This window comes from Sebastes fasciatus, chromosome 2 (genome assembly GCF_043250625.1).
Source record: "Sebastes fasciatus isolate fSebFas1 chromosome 2, fSebFas1.pri, whole genome shotgun sequence".
Taxonomy (NCBI): Eukaryota; Metazoa; Chordata; class Actinopteri; order Perciformes; family Sebastidae; genus Sebastes; species Sebastes fasciatus.
In genome coordinates, this window is record NC_133796.1 from 43178516 (window position 1) to 43193278 (window position 14763).

At 45.5% G+C, this 14763-nt stretch overlaps 1 protein-coding gene across 9 annotated transcripts in view; it reads left to right on the forward strand.

Moving 5' to 3' along the window:
- LOC141760937 (C-myc promoter-binding protein-like) overlaps window positions 1–14763 on the forward strand; it is a 210316-nt gene that overhangs the window by 157152 nt on the left and 38401 nt on the right. For all 9 annotated transcript variants that reach the window (XM_074624069.1, XM_074624057.1, XM_074624078.1 and 6 more), the window contains 5 exons: window positions 54–282; window positions 1986–2089; window positions 2947–3122; window positions 5071–5238; window positions 6999–7179. In XM_074624069.1, the coding sequence (XP_074480170.1) occupies window positions 54–282; window positions 1986–2089; window positions 2947–3122; window positions 5071–5238; window positions 6999–7179 (858 nt within the window). The remainder of the gene's footprint in view (window positions 1–53; window positions 283–1985; window positions 2090–2946; window positions 3123–5070; window positions 5239–6998; window positions 7180–14763) is intronic.

Genomic DNA, 14763 nt, shown 5'->3' on the forward strand with positions numbered 1-14763 from the left:
CCTGTGCCGTCCATGACGACATTAACCTGCCCAGCTCTCCTCTGTTCATCCAGGACGGTCACAGTGACCGTCTGAGTGTGTCCTCCCTCGGCGTTGGAGATCCAGACTGCTCCTCCCTGCTGGATGAGGAGGACTGTGGGGAGTCAGAGGGCCCTGTGATCTCTCCACAGAGGAACGGCTCCATGGGGCCCCGCAGGAGCCCCAGACGCAGCCCTCTCCGCAGCAGACTGGACAGCCCCTCTGCAGGCTCCAGCCTCGGGAGACCCACATCTCTGCTCCCTGGTAACAGCAAGCCTCTGTCTTTCTTCACTGATAGGATATGAAATACGATACAAAATACTTTATTAATCCCTCAAGGGGGAAACTGAGTGCCACCATGCATATAGGACAGACTACAGGTGAGACAATAGGAGAAGGCATACACATCTCAAGGCAATACAAATTAAGGGGAGAGCACAGCACTGCAATTAATGTTAGAATGTTCTGATACCATTTTTTCCTTCCCAATACCGATTCCGATACCTGAACTTGAGGTATCAGCAGATACCGAGTACCGATCTGATGCCAGCGTGATAAAAAGATATATACAGTATATATAATTATTATTTTTATTATTATTATTATTTAACAGCTGTTTACTACATCCATGTATGGATGTGATATGATTAATATCTTTGTTGTATGGCCTGGCTCAGTTTAAAACATGAAGGAATACATACAGAGAATGAATGCAATAGAACTTTGTTTTATTATTAAATTTGTCCATTACAAAAAACATCAATAAATGAAGCTAGGAATATATAACGATTCAGTATTCTCTTGTCTCATCAGCCTGTGTGCTAATTTGTCCTGCAGGGTGTCGTCGTGCTCTTTAGCGTGACGCATCTTCAAATGTTTTATAAAATTGCTTGTGTTGAAATTGGCAACACTAGTGCCACCCCTCAAAACGGAAGCCTTACATACTGGACATATCCCCGTTTTACTTGTTGGATTTTCCACTGTGAAATATTGCAAAATGGACATGCAAAGCGGACATTTTCTTCACCCTGGCTACCGTTACTTTTATAAGATAAGATATTCCTCTATTAGTCCCACAGTGGGGAAATTTGCAGATATACTCTCCACTGTTGTTGTTTGCTATCATCACGTGACAAACTACCTGCAATCAGTTCTTCGTCGCTGCTCTAAAACGGGAGTTACGGATGTAACTACGGTTCTATAAATCCTGGATGACCGCCAGAGACAGTGCTTCAAACCTGAATATCTTCGTCTCGCACATGCGCAGGTCGAGTATTAATATCAACAAAGTCACGTGTGACCTCGGATCACTTGGTTGGGGGTTTAAGTTCCGGTGTCATCCACAAGATCAGTCCTCACAAGATTCTGAGTGACTAAGAACTCTGACGGTCATCTAGGATTTATAGAACCGTAGTTTCATCCATAACTTTTGTTCTATTTCATCCTTACTGACAACAGCCTTGACTTCTCCTCCCCATCTCATATTGAGGTGTCAAGCTGGGCAAGACAGATAGGCTGATCGATATGTGAACGTGACAGCACCTTAGGGAGGAATGCTGTATTTGGCCACAAAATAACACCTGAGCCATCTGAGTTCCACCTCAGACATAAATCGCTCATAGACAAGGCCTGTAGCTCGCCTACACACTGCTGAAGTGATGGCAAGGAGAAATTAAGTTTGGCCGATAGCCACCTCAGCTCTTTCTGTACAAAGGGTTCAAAGGGAGGCAAGCATAGAGCGTCCAACACCAGGGGCAGGTCCCATGCAGGAGCATAAAACTTATCTTCCAAATTCCCCAAACAATGTACAGTAGACCCGGCACCAAGAGATGAGGGATAAAGAATGCCGGTCGTGTCGTCATAGATTACATTTGTCTTAAAAATGTGTCAAGAAATCTGTGCTGTTGGTGACGTGTTGACTCGTTATGTATCGTCACATATTCTGATCATCCTTCACATTCCTGCAGGATGTGTCCTCTCGCCTCCCGGTTTCCCTCTGCCAGACAAGTCGGACCTCGGCTCTTCACGCTACACCAGCAACACCAGCATCTTCAACAACTATGCCATGGAGGTAAAACTTCAAGGTGGAAAGTAAAGTCCAGCAGTTGGGTCACTGTAGATAAATATTGGATGCAAAAGTCACGAAAGCAGAAATAATGGTTTGATACAAAATGTTTTTATGTACAAATTAATTTATAACAAATATCTTATTTATTAAACTAATGCTTAGAAGCCTTGAATAGAAAGATTGAAGTGTGTTTTCCTGCATCTACTTTGGCTTTTGGCTGAAGATACAGAGGCATGAAATATGTTGGGAATTCTTCTAGTATTTGTACTGCGCTCTCAGCAGACTCTAAGAAAGAGCATTTTGCAACTAAGAGTTTTCTCTGCATTTCTGTGTCACTTTATGGGTGTTGGCCCAGCATGTCAGCAGGAACGAACTCTTTGATGGTTTTTCACTCTGAAGAAATAGTTTTAGAAACAGCTTTCATAACTTTCAGGAAAAGCAAACTACTTTGCAAGCTAATCATAAAGATCCTCCCTCAGCAGAATATTTCACTACATACGAGAGAGCAAAGATGGATATAACCCATCAGAAAGGCCTGTCTGAAGGCAAGTTAAAGCTGTGAAAATATTCTAAATATAGTGTACACTGATATCGATTTTTTCAGTTGGCCTTTTTTTAGTTGTCTAAAATACATTTTGCTGCTGCCCCCGGCTTGCCGACTGCCATCTACTGTACCTCATACAATCCCACTTCAAAAATCTCAACTATCTCTTTAAGATAAAGGAAATCAAAATGACAGAAGGGGTCCGTGTTGCAGAATATAACTGACAATTAGTGGTTCAACTAGATGTTATTTAAAATCTTGGATCATTTTTGGTCTGTAAGCTCACCTGCCTTTCTGTGTGTGTGTGTGTTTCCAGCTGCTGATCTCCAGCTGTTCTCGCTGTAAGACGTGCGACTGCCTCGTGTACGATGAGGAGATCATGGCTGGCTGGACGGCAGACGACTCCAACCTGAACACCACCTGCCCCTTCTGTGGAAACCCCTTCCTGCCCTTCCTCAACGTGGAGATCAGGGACATGCGAGGACCCGGCAGGTAAACCGCAGTACTGAACTTCTATAAAAATATAACTGTGTGACAGGGTTATAAATTTCCTTCTTTTTTTAGAGGGATTTTGTAAGTATATTTAATCTATTTTTATGTATTTATTGTCTGGATCAAGTACGGAATGATTAATTTATATTGCATATTTCCAAATTATCAAACAGAAAATATAGCATTTGGACTTTGCTGGATGGAGCCATTCTCCTCTTTGTACGCAGTCGTTTTATTTTTCTCCCCCTGTTAAGAGGTTTTTACTGATATTGGTTTGTTACTGTGATTAACTCTTGATTACTTTTTAAAGAAACTATCCACAGTCTTTGCCTGATTTTTCTTAAAGCCTCGTCTTAAAGTGTTTCTCTGACAACATTTATGACTATGATGATATACAGTAGCAGCAAACAACTATTTAGTAATGTCGAGTAATATCTATCTGAGAAGAGAATGAAGTCACTCTCCTGTGTGTGTTGTTCACATAGCACATGCTTTTATTGCATGGTCATGCATGTAAGCGTGCTCCACTGGCTAGCTCACGGCCGCCACTCTGCACTGCTCTCACACCTCTTCCTAACTGGACGAGATGCGAATGAGCGAACATTAGATTGTTTCAGTTTTTCCCAGTGGAGATGTCCTAACCTGCTAGTGCATCAGCGAACAGGCAGAGCGACGTGTCGCTTGTTTGAAAAATCACTCGTCTTGGCTCTATTATGCAAAGCTTTGCGCACCTTCAACCCATTTTCATTTGTCAAAATCAACGCTGTAATATCGCACTCTCTATGTAATAAAGTGACATCGCTTGTGGTACATTTGGAAAAAATTTCGCACTCCAATCACCAGAGATTGCTCGCTCGCTGTATGTTAGGAAAAGGTGTCATATGGCGGTTACAGTTGATAGCCGTCAAGGAAGCGTAGCACCCCCCCCCAGGTAAACACTGTTATCTCTGTCAGCGTTTTCACCGTTGTTAGCACTGTTAACGTTGTTTGCACTGTTTACGTTGTTATCAAATCAAATCAAATCAATTCATTTTTGTATAGCGTCAAATCACAACAGAAGTTATCTCAAGACGCTTTATATGTAGAGCAGGTCTATGACCGTACACCATAGTTTTGAGACCCAACAGGATCCACCAAGCGCTGTTAGCACTGTTAACGTTGTTTGCACTGTTTACGTTGTTAGCACTGTTTACGTTGTTAGCACTGTTTACGTTGTTAGCAAAGTTTACGTTGTTAGCACTGTTTACGTTGTTTGCACTGTTTACATTGTTTGCACTGTTTACATTGTTAGCACTGTTTACGTTTTTTTTGCACTGTTTACGTTGTCAGCACTGTTTACGTTGTCAGCACCGTTTACGTTGTCTGCACCGTTTACGTTGTTAGCACCGTTTACATTGTTAGCACTGTTTACGTTGTTAGCACTGTTAGCTGCGGCTCACCATCGCCATGTTGAGAGCCATTGAGAAGCAATAAAAATGCTCCAAATCCTGTATTTAGTACCTTCAACACTAAAAAATTCAGCTAATCTTCCTCATCAGCAGTTTGTGGATGTAGTTTGATCAGATTTGATTGTCTGGAAACATAAACAACCCCACAACTGTCATTACATTTTGATTAAAATGTTGCTAAACTCTATAACTCCATGACATTGGGCCAACTTTGGACAACTGGCTTTTAACCAGTGAAAAGACCACAGACCGAAACAGGAATCTCTGAGGTGATAGATATTAGTGTGTTCATGTTACCCCATGTACAGTACCTCATAGTAAAAAGTTGACTGAGAAAATAACAGGGTCTGTAAAAATGAGGCTTAGAATCTCATTAAGATACGTTAGACTCATAGTTCATCTCACAGAATAAATTAGCTCGGCTCACAGATACTAAACAACACCTGACTTGACTTTCCTGGATGTAAGTGTAATTCCTCCCTCTCTTCTGCTCTCCGCAGGCTTTTCCTGAAGGGCAGCCCTTCGGTGGACGAGGCAATGACCTCGTCGTACTCTGCCTCCACAGGTTTGGACACGGGGACGTCCACCTTGTCCACCCCCTGTCCTACAACAGCTGTCTTCCCTCCCTCCCCTGTGATTGCTGTCCAGGAGTGCTCAGGGAATGGAAGGTACTCACTGTCACTCAGTGTTACACCACATTCTTCATTTCTTTAAATGCTGATCCTACAATGAATTAGCAACCACAACAATATGTGACTGTGAATCATCATGGCAAAATGTGGTCCTGGAGAAACCTACTGTAGTGGGAACTACCACAGAAGTCGTTACTTTGCCAGGTGTTTATTAGGGCTGTCAATCAATTAAAATATTTTATTGCAATGAATCGCACGATTGTCCATAGTTAATCGTGATTAATCGCAAATTAATCACACATCTGATCAAAATGTATCTTAAAGGGAGATTTGTCAAGTATTTAATAATCAACATGGGAGTGGACAAATATGCTGCTTTATGCAAATGTATGTATATATTTATTATTGTAAATCAATGAACAACACAAAACAATGACAGATATTGTCCAGAAACCCTCACAGGTACTGCATTTAGCATAAAAAATATGCTCTACTCATAACATGGCAAACTGCAGCCCAACAGGCAGTCAGTGTGTCAGTGTTCTGACTTGACTATGACTTGCCCCAAACTGCATGTGATGATCATAAAGTGGGCATGTCTGTAAAGGGGAGACTCGTGGGTACCCATAGAACCCATTTACATTCACTGATCTGGAGGTCAGAGGTCAAGGGTTCCCTTTGAAAATGGACATGATAGTTTAAGTTTGGACCGCTACTTAGCCTCCTTCGCCAATGGATTCTTTAGGTTTTTGTAGTTTCATATGATGCCAGTATCTTCTCTCTAGCTTTAAAACTGAGCCCGCTACAACCTAAAAATCGCAATTCGCGTTAATGCATAAAAGAAATTAGTGGCTTTAAAGGGACTGTTTGTAACTTTTTCCACGTATAAGTCAATCCGGGTCGGTGTCCCATGCACGCTCGCGTGTGGCTCCGCTGTTCAGACTCAGACTCGAACACAAACTACACGGAAGCACCAAAACCACAAAATTGTGTCTAGTGAAGCCCGTCTGTTAAACAGATTCATGGAGAGACCTTCGTCTGGTCAGCTAACATTACTGCCAAGCAGCTGAAATATAGAGTGATATTGTGCTTTTAGCTGACGTGTGTCTCCTCACTGTTTTGATCGATGCTCGTTCATGTCTATGTAGAGCGAGCACAAGCTCGAGTCCGACGCTGACTTTCGTTGACTTAACAGCCACAGGTGTTGCTGTTAACAAGACATTTCTGATTCTTACAAACAGTCCCTTTAAAAGGAATTTCCGTTCGCATTAACTTTGACAGCCCTAGTAAACTTTTTTGTTTTTGTGTGGTATTCTCAGGTGTGCTGCATTCAGCTTCAAGTTTGTCTGATTACATAATGCTTTTGAAGTATGAACCTACTGTAGCTGCATCCACATGTTCCCCATCTGCATTGTAAAAAGAGTAATGTGAGATGATCTGCAGCACCTGGTCCATAACAAAGCAGAGAGACCACGTGCTTGTATAGATTATAAAATGTGTGAGCAATAGGGATGAACAGTGCTGAATGCCCTGATGCCAAGATATCAAGCAGCAAAACAATGTAATGATTTACTGTGTTTTCTTTGTGTTTTTGCTAAATATTATTAATGAGATTAAGACATCTGGATTCTGTTTGGCTGGTGTGATGTTTTTAATGAAAAAGAAACTATACCACACCTAGATTCACTGTTTTGAAGACTAAAAACACCCTTTCCTCAAATATAATTGTGATTTGTTAATTGTTGAGACTGTGACCTGAGTGTTGTGAGCTGACCGTCCTCGCTGTGTCTTCATAGGACTCGATCGACCAGAGCTCAAGGTATCAACATCCCCTCTGAGCACAGGCAGGGGTCACTGTCCCCTGCAGCGCCCATGGCCCGCAGCGTCAGCACCTTTGGTCCTCTAGACGAAGCATCCCGACTCAACCGCTGTGTGCCGACGTCAGGCAGCCTGCCCAGCCGTCTCCATGAGACCACGGTATGTCTTAACACAAAGTCATTCAATACTATTTTTCCTGCTGAGTTTTACTTATGGTGACAAACTCTGTTAAAGCGTAAACAAATGTTTAGGTTGGTCAGCTGATTCTTAATACAGGTTTCATTAGTTTCTCCACCAGCAGGACTAGCTCAAATCTGCTATACAATAAAAGGTTCAATGTTTTGGCAAGCAGATTTATCAGCATAACCTAAATGTAGAACAAGAAGTCAAAAACCTGCATGGTTTTTGAAATGAAGGCAGAAATATTTAAAGATCCAGCTGTGAAAAAAAACACAATCTAAAAAAATGTAAAGCTCACTCCTACCCCCCACTAGGGGTGGGAATCTCTAGGGACATCACCATTCTATTCGGATCTGAGGGCTACGATGTGATTATATGTGTGACTACTTGCTACTTTTAAAACATAGAGTATTTGTAATGATCCATAATTAAAATAAACAGATAAATTAACTTTTATTAGCTTTTATTCATACAATAGTATTAACAAATGGAAGAGATGTGTCAACTGAAAGGTTACTTTTGCCGACATTTTCCAGAAAAGAAACAAGTGTGCCTGTAGCAGCATGTTACTGCTATTCTACCAGCTTTCCTCAATCATTCCATGAGTTACCTTTGGGTTTTTTGTTGTAGAGTGGGGGTATCTCTGTGCCTTTGAAACACCATCCAGTTGGTTCAGCCTTAAGGAACGTACAGCCTGGTCTTGCAAAATTCTTACAGGCGAGCCATAACTTCGGGAATTGGGTTTTTAATGTCAGATTATTGACTTTTCTGCTTCGAGACAAAATTTTTCAGGAGAGAATCACGATGCGTCTAAGAATAATGATGTCACGATACCAGAAATTTGTAGTTGACACCAATGCCAGTGAAATTCCACGATTCTCGATACCCAATTCGATACCACGGTAAAAAAGAAAAGTAAAACAATAAATCCCATGTACTTCAACATCCACTGCTTTATTAACTTTACTGGTTTTTGCAAATTTAATTTTAATCCCTGCTGATCTGCTTCAAGTTCCTCACCAAAGACTAAATTATGTTAAGATTACATTAGAACACTTACCGTCGCCCATTACTCATTTTTATTGAATAAAATTTGAACACATCATGATGCACAGTAACTCAATGCAGCCCCTGTTAACGTTAGCTGTTTGCTCCGTTATTTAGCCAAGCAGGACTGTGCTGCCCACCGGCTGCTAACAGCTAACGTTAGCTGTTTGCTCCGTTATTTAGCCAAGCAGGACTGGGCTGCTAACAGCTAACGTTAACTGTTTGCTCCGTTATTTAGCCAAGCAGGACTGGGCTGCTAACAGCTAACGTTAACTGTTTGCTCCGTTATTTAGCCAAGCAGGACTGTGCTGCCCACCGGCTGCTAACAGCTAACGTTAGCTGTTTGCTCCGTTATTTAGCCAAGCAGGACTGTGCTGCCCACCGGCTGCTAACAGCTAACGTTAGCTGTTTGCTCCGTTACATAGCCAAGCAGGATTGTGCTGCACATCAGCTGCTAACAGCTAACGTTAGCTGTCTGCTCCGTTATTTAGCCAAGCAGGACTGGGCTGCTAACAGCTAACGTTAGCTTTTTGCTCCGTTATTTAGCCTAGCAGGACTGTGCTGCCTACCGGCTGCTAACAGCTAACGTTAGCTTTTTGCTCCGTTATTTAGCCTAGCAGGACTGTGCTGCCTACCGGCTGCTAACAGCTAACGTTAGCTGTTTGCTCCGTTATTTAGCCAAGCAGGACTGGGCTGCCAACAGCTAACGTTAACTGTTTGCTTCGTTATTTAGCCAAGCAGGACTGTGCTGCCCACCGGCTGCTAACAGCTAACGTTAGCTGTTTGCTCCGTTATTTAGCCAAGCAGGACTGTGCTGCCCACCGGCTGCTAACAGCTAACGTTAGCTGTTTGCTACGTTATTTAGCCAAGCAGGACTGGGCTGCTAACAGCTAACGTTAACTGTTTGCTCCGTTATTTAGCCAAGCAGGGCTGTGCTGCCCACCGGCTGCTAACAGCTAACGTTAGCTGTTTGCTCCGTTATTTAGCCAAGCAGGACTGGGCTGCTAACAGCTAACGTTAGCTTTTTGCTCCGTTATTTAGCCTAGCAGGACTGTGCTGCCTACCGGCTGCTAACAGCTAACGTTAGCTTTTTGCTCCGTTATTTAGCCTAGCAGGACTGTGCTGCCTACCGGCTGCTAACAGCTAACGTTAGCTGTTTGCTCCGTTATTTAGCCAAGCAGGACTGGGCTGCCAACAGCTAACGTTAACTGTTTGCTTCGTTATTTAGCCAAGCAGGACTGTGCTGCCCACCGGCTGCTAACAGCTAACGTTAGCTGTTTGCTCCGTTATTTAGCCAAGCAGGACTGTGCTGCCCACCGGCTGCTAACAGCTAACGTTAGCTGTTTGCTACGTTATTTAGCCAAGCAGGACTGGGCTGCTAACAGCTAACGTTAACTGTTTGCTCCGTTATTTAGCCAAGCAGGGCTGTGCTGCCCACCGGCTGCTAACAGCTAACGTTAGCTGTTTGCTCCGTTATTTAGCCAAGCAGGACTGTGCTGCCCACCGGCTGCTAACAGCTTACGTTAGCTGTTTGCTCCGTTACATAGCCAAGCAGGATTGTGCTGCCCATCAGCTGCTAACAGCTAACGTTAGCTGTTTGCTCCGTTACATAGCCAAGCAGGATTGTGCTGCCCATCAACTGCTAACAGCTAACGTTAGCTGTCTGCTCCGTTATTTAGCCAAGCAGGACTGTGCTGCCCATCGGCTGCTAACAACTAACGTTAGGTGTTTGCTCCGTTATTTAGCCAAGCAGGACTGGGCTGCTAACAGCTAACGTTAGCTGTTTGCTCCGTTATTTAGCCAAGCAGGACTGGGCTGCTAACAGCTAACGTTAGCTTTTTGCTCCGTTATTTAGCCTAAAAGGACTGTGCTGCCTACCGGCTGCTAATAACTAACGTTAGCTGTTTGCTCCGTTATTTAGCCAAGCAGGACTGTGCTGCCCACCGGCTGCTAACAGCTAACGTTAGCTGTCTGCTCCGTTATTTAGCCAAGCAGGACTGTGCTGCCCATCGGCTGCTAACAACTAACGTTAGGTGTTTGCTCCGTTATTTAGCCAAGCAGGACTGTGCTGCCCACCGGCTGCTAACAGCTAACGTTAGCTGTTTGCTCCGTTATTTAGCCAAGCAGGACTGGGCTGCTAACAGCTAACATTAGCTGTTTGCTCCGTTATTTAGCCAAGCAGGACTGGGCTGCTAACAGCTAACGTTAGCTTTTTGCTCCGTTATTTAGCCTAGCAGGACTGTGCTGCCCATCGGCTGCTAACAACTGACGTTAGCTGTCTGCTCCGTTATTTAGCCAAGCAGGACTGTGCTGCCCATCGGCTGCTAACAACTGACGTTAGCTGTTTGCTCCGTTATTTAGCCAAGCAGGACTGTGCTGCCCACCGGCTGCTAACAGCTAACGTTAGCTGTTTGCTCCGTTATTTAGCCAAGCAGGACTGGGCTGCTAACAGCTAACGTTAACTGTTTGCTCCGTTATTTAGCCAAGCAGGACTGGGCTGCTAACAGCTAACGTTAACTGTTTGCTCCGTTATTTAGCCAAGCAGGACTGTGCTGCCCACCGGCTGCTAACAGCTAACGTTAGCTGTTTGCTCCGTTATTTAGCCAAGCAGGACTGTGCTGCCCACCGGCTGCTAACAGCTAACGTTAGCTGTTTGCTCCGTTACATAGCCAAGCAGGATTGTGCTGCCCATCAGCTGCTAACAGCTAACGTTAGCTGTCTGCTCCGTTATTTAGCCAAGCAGGACTGTGCTGCCCATCGGCTGCTAACAACTAACGTTAGGTGTTTGCTCCGTTATTTAGCCAAGCAGGACTGTGCTGCCCACCGGCTGCTAACAGCTAACGTTAGCTGTTTGCTCCGTTATTTAGCCAAGCAGGACTGTGCTGCCCACCGGCTGCTAACAGCTAACGTTAGCTGTTTGCTCCGTTATTTAGCCAAGCAGGACTGTGCTGCCCACCGGCTGCTAACAGCTAACGCTAGCTGTTTGCTCCGTTACATAGCCAAGCAGGATTGTGCTGCCCATCAGCTGCTAACAGCTAACGTTAGCTGTTTGCTCCGTTATTTAGCCAAGCAGGACTGTGCTGCCCATCGGCTGCTAACAACTAACGTTAGGTGTTTGCTCCGTTATTTAGCCAAGCAGGACTGTGCTGCCCACCAGCTGCTAACAGCTAACGTTAGCTGTTTGCTCCGTTATTTAGCCAAGCAGGACTGGGCTGCTAACAGCTAACGTTAGCTGTTTGCTCCGTTATTTAGCCAAGCAGGACTGGGCTGCTAACAGCTAACGTTAGCTTTTTGCTCCGTTATTTAGCCTAGAAGGACTGTGCTGCCTACCGGCTGCTAACAACTAACGTTAGCTGTTTGCTCCGTTATTTAGCCAAGCAGGACTGTGCTGCCCACCGGCTGCTAACAGCTAACGTTAGCTGTCTGCTCCGTTATTTAGCCAAGCAGGACTGTGCTGCCCATCGGCTGCTAACAACTAACGTTAGGTGTTTGCTCCGTTATTTAGCCAAGCAGGACTGTGCTGCCCACCGGCTGCTAACAGCTAACGTTAGCTGTTTGCTCCGTTATTTAGCCAAGCAGGACTGGGCTGCTAACAGCTAACATTAGCTGTTTGCTCCGTTATTTAGCCAAGCAGGACTGGGCTGCTAACAGCTAACGTTAACTGTTTGCTCCGTTATTTAGCCAAGCAGGACTGGGCTGCTAACAGCTAACGTTAACTGTTTGCTCCGTTATTTAGCCAAGCAGGACTGTGCTGCCCACCGGCTGCTAACAGCTAACGTTAGCTGTTTGCTCCGTTATTTAGCCAAGCAGGACTGTGCTGCCCACCGGCTGCTAACAGCTAACGTTAGCTGTTTGCTCCGTTACATAGCCAAGCAGGATTGTGCTGCCCATCAGCTGCTAACAGCTAACGTTAGCTGTCTGCTCCGTTATTTAGCCAAGCAGGACTGGGCTGCTAACAGCTAACGTTAGCTTTTTGCTCCGTTATTTAGCCTAGCAGGACTGTGCTGCCTACCGGCTGCTAACAGCTAACGTTAGCTGTTTGCTCCGTTATTTAGCCAAGCAGGACTGGGCTGCTAACAGCTAACGTTAGCTTTTTGCTCCGTTATTTAGCCTAGCAGGACTGTACTGCCTACCGGCTGCAAACAGCTAACGTTAGCTGTTTGCTCCGTTATTTAGCCAAGCAGGACTGTGCTGCCCATCGGCTGCTAACAGCTAACGTTAACTGTCTGCTCCGTTATTTAGCCAAGCAGGACTGTGCTGCCCATCGGCTGCTAATAACTAACGTTAGCTGTTTGCTCCGTTATTTAGCCAAGCAGGATTGTGCTGCCCACCGGCTGCTAACAGCTAACGTTAGCTGTTTGCTCCGTTATTTAGCCAAGCAGGACTGTGCTGCCCACCGGCTGCTAACAGCTAACATTAGCTGTTTGCTCCGTTATTTAGCCAAGCAGGACTGTGCTGCCCATCGGCTGCTAACAACTGACGTTAGCTGTTTGCTCCGTTATTTAGCCAAGCAGGACTGGGCTGCTAACAGCTAACGTTAGCTGTTTGCTCCGTTATTTAGCCAAGCAGGACTGTGCTGCCCACCGGCTGCTAACAGCTAACGTCAGCTGTTTGCTCCGTTATATAGCCAAGCAGGACTGTGCTGCCCATCGGCTGCTAACAGCTAACGTTAGCTGTTTGCTCCGTTATTTAGCCAAGCAGGACTGGGCTGCTAACAGCTAACGTTAACTGTTTGCTCCGTTATTTAGCCAAGCAGGACTGTGCTGCCCACCGGCTGCTAACAGCTAACGTTAGCTGTTTGCTACGTTATTTAGCCAAGCAGGACTGGGCTGCTAACAGCTAACGTTAACTGTTTGCTCCGTTATTTAGCCAAGCAGGGCTGTGCTGCCCACCGGCTGCTAACAGCTAACGTTAGCTGTTTGCTCAGTTATTTAGCCAAGCAGGACTGTGCTGCCCACCGGCTGCTAACAGCTTACGTTAGCTGTTTGCTCCGTTACATAGCTAAGCAGGATTGTGCTGCCCATCAGCTGCTAACAGCTAACGTTAGCTGTTTGCTCCGTTACATAGCCAAGCAGGATTGTGCTGCCCATCAGCTGCTAACAGCTAACATTAGCTGTCTGCTCCGTTATTTAGCCAAGCAGGACTGTGCTGCCCATCGGCTGCTAACAACTAACGTTAGGTGTTTGCTCCGTTATTTAGCCAAGCAGGACTGTGCTGCCCACCGGCTGCTAACAGCTAACGTTAGCTGTTTGCTCCGTTATTTAGCCAAGCAGGACTGGGCTGCTAACAGCTAACGTTAGCTGTTTGCTCCGTTATTTAGCCAAGCAGGACTGGGCTGCTAACAGCTAACGTTAGCTTTTTGCCGGCTGCTAACAACTAACATTAGCTGTTTGCTCCGTTATTTAGCCAAGCAGGACTGTGCTGCCCACCGGCTGCTAACAGCTAACGTTAGCTGTCTGCTCCGTTATTTAGCCAAGCAGGACTGTGCTGCCCATCGGCTGCTAACAACTAACGTTAGGTGTTTGCTCCGTTATTTAGCCAAGCAGGACTGTGCTGCCCACCGGCTGCTAACAGCTAACGTTAGCTGTTTGCTCCGTTATTTAGCCAAGCAGGACTGGGCTGCTAACAGCTAACATTAGCTGTTTGCTCCGTTATTTAGCCAAGCAGGACTGGGCTGCTAACAGCTAACGTTAGCTTTTTGCTCCGTTATTTAGCCTAGCAGGACTGTGCTGCCCATCGGCTGCTAACAACTGACGTTAGCTGTCTGCTCCGTTATTTAGCCAAGCAGGACTGTGCTGCCCATCGGCTGCTAACAACTGACGTTAGCTGTTTGCTCCGTTATTTAGCCAAGCAGGACTGTGCTGCCCACCGGCTGCTAACAGCTAACGTTAGCTGTTTGCTCCGTTATTTAGCCAAGCAGGACTGGGCTGCTAACAGCTAACGTTAACTGTTTGCTCCGTTATTTAGCCAAGCAGGACTGTGCTGCCCACCGGCTGCTAACAGCTAACGTTAGCTGTTTGCTCCGTTATTTAGCCAAGCAGGACTGGGCTGCTAACAGCTAACGTTAGCTGTTTGCTCCGTTACATAGCCAAGCAGGATTGTGCTGCCCATCAGCTGCTAACAGCTAACGTTAGCTGTCTGCTCCGTTATTTAGCCAAGCAGGACTGTGCTGCCCATCGGCTGCTAACAACTAACGTTAGCTGTTTGCTCCGTTATTTAGCCAAGCAGGACTGTGCTGCCCACCGGCTGCTAACAGCTAACGTCAGCTGTTTGCTCCGTTATATAGCCAAGCAGGACTGTGCTGCCCATCGGCTGCTAACAGCTAACGTTAGCTGTTTGCTCCGTTATTTAGCCAAGCAGGACTGTGCTGCCCACCGGCTGCTAACAGCTAACGTTAGCTGTTTGCTCCGTTACATAGCCAAGCAGGATTGTGCTGCCCATCGGCTGCTAACAGCTAACGTTAGCTGTCTGCTCCGTTATTTAGCCAAGCAGGACTGTGCTGCCCATCGGCTGCTA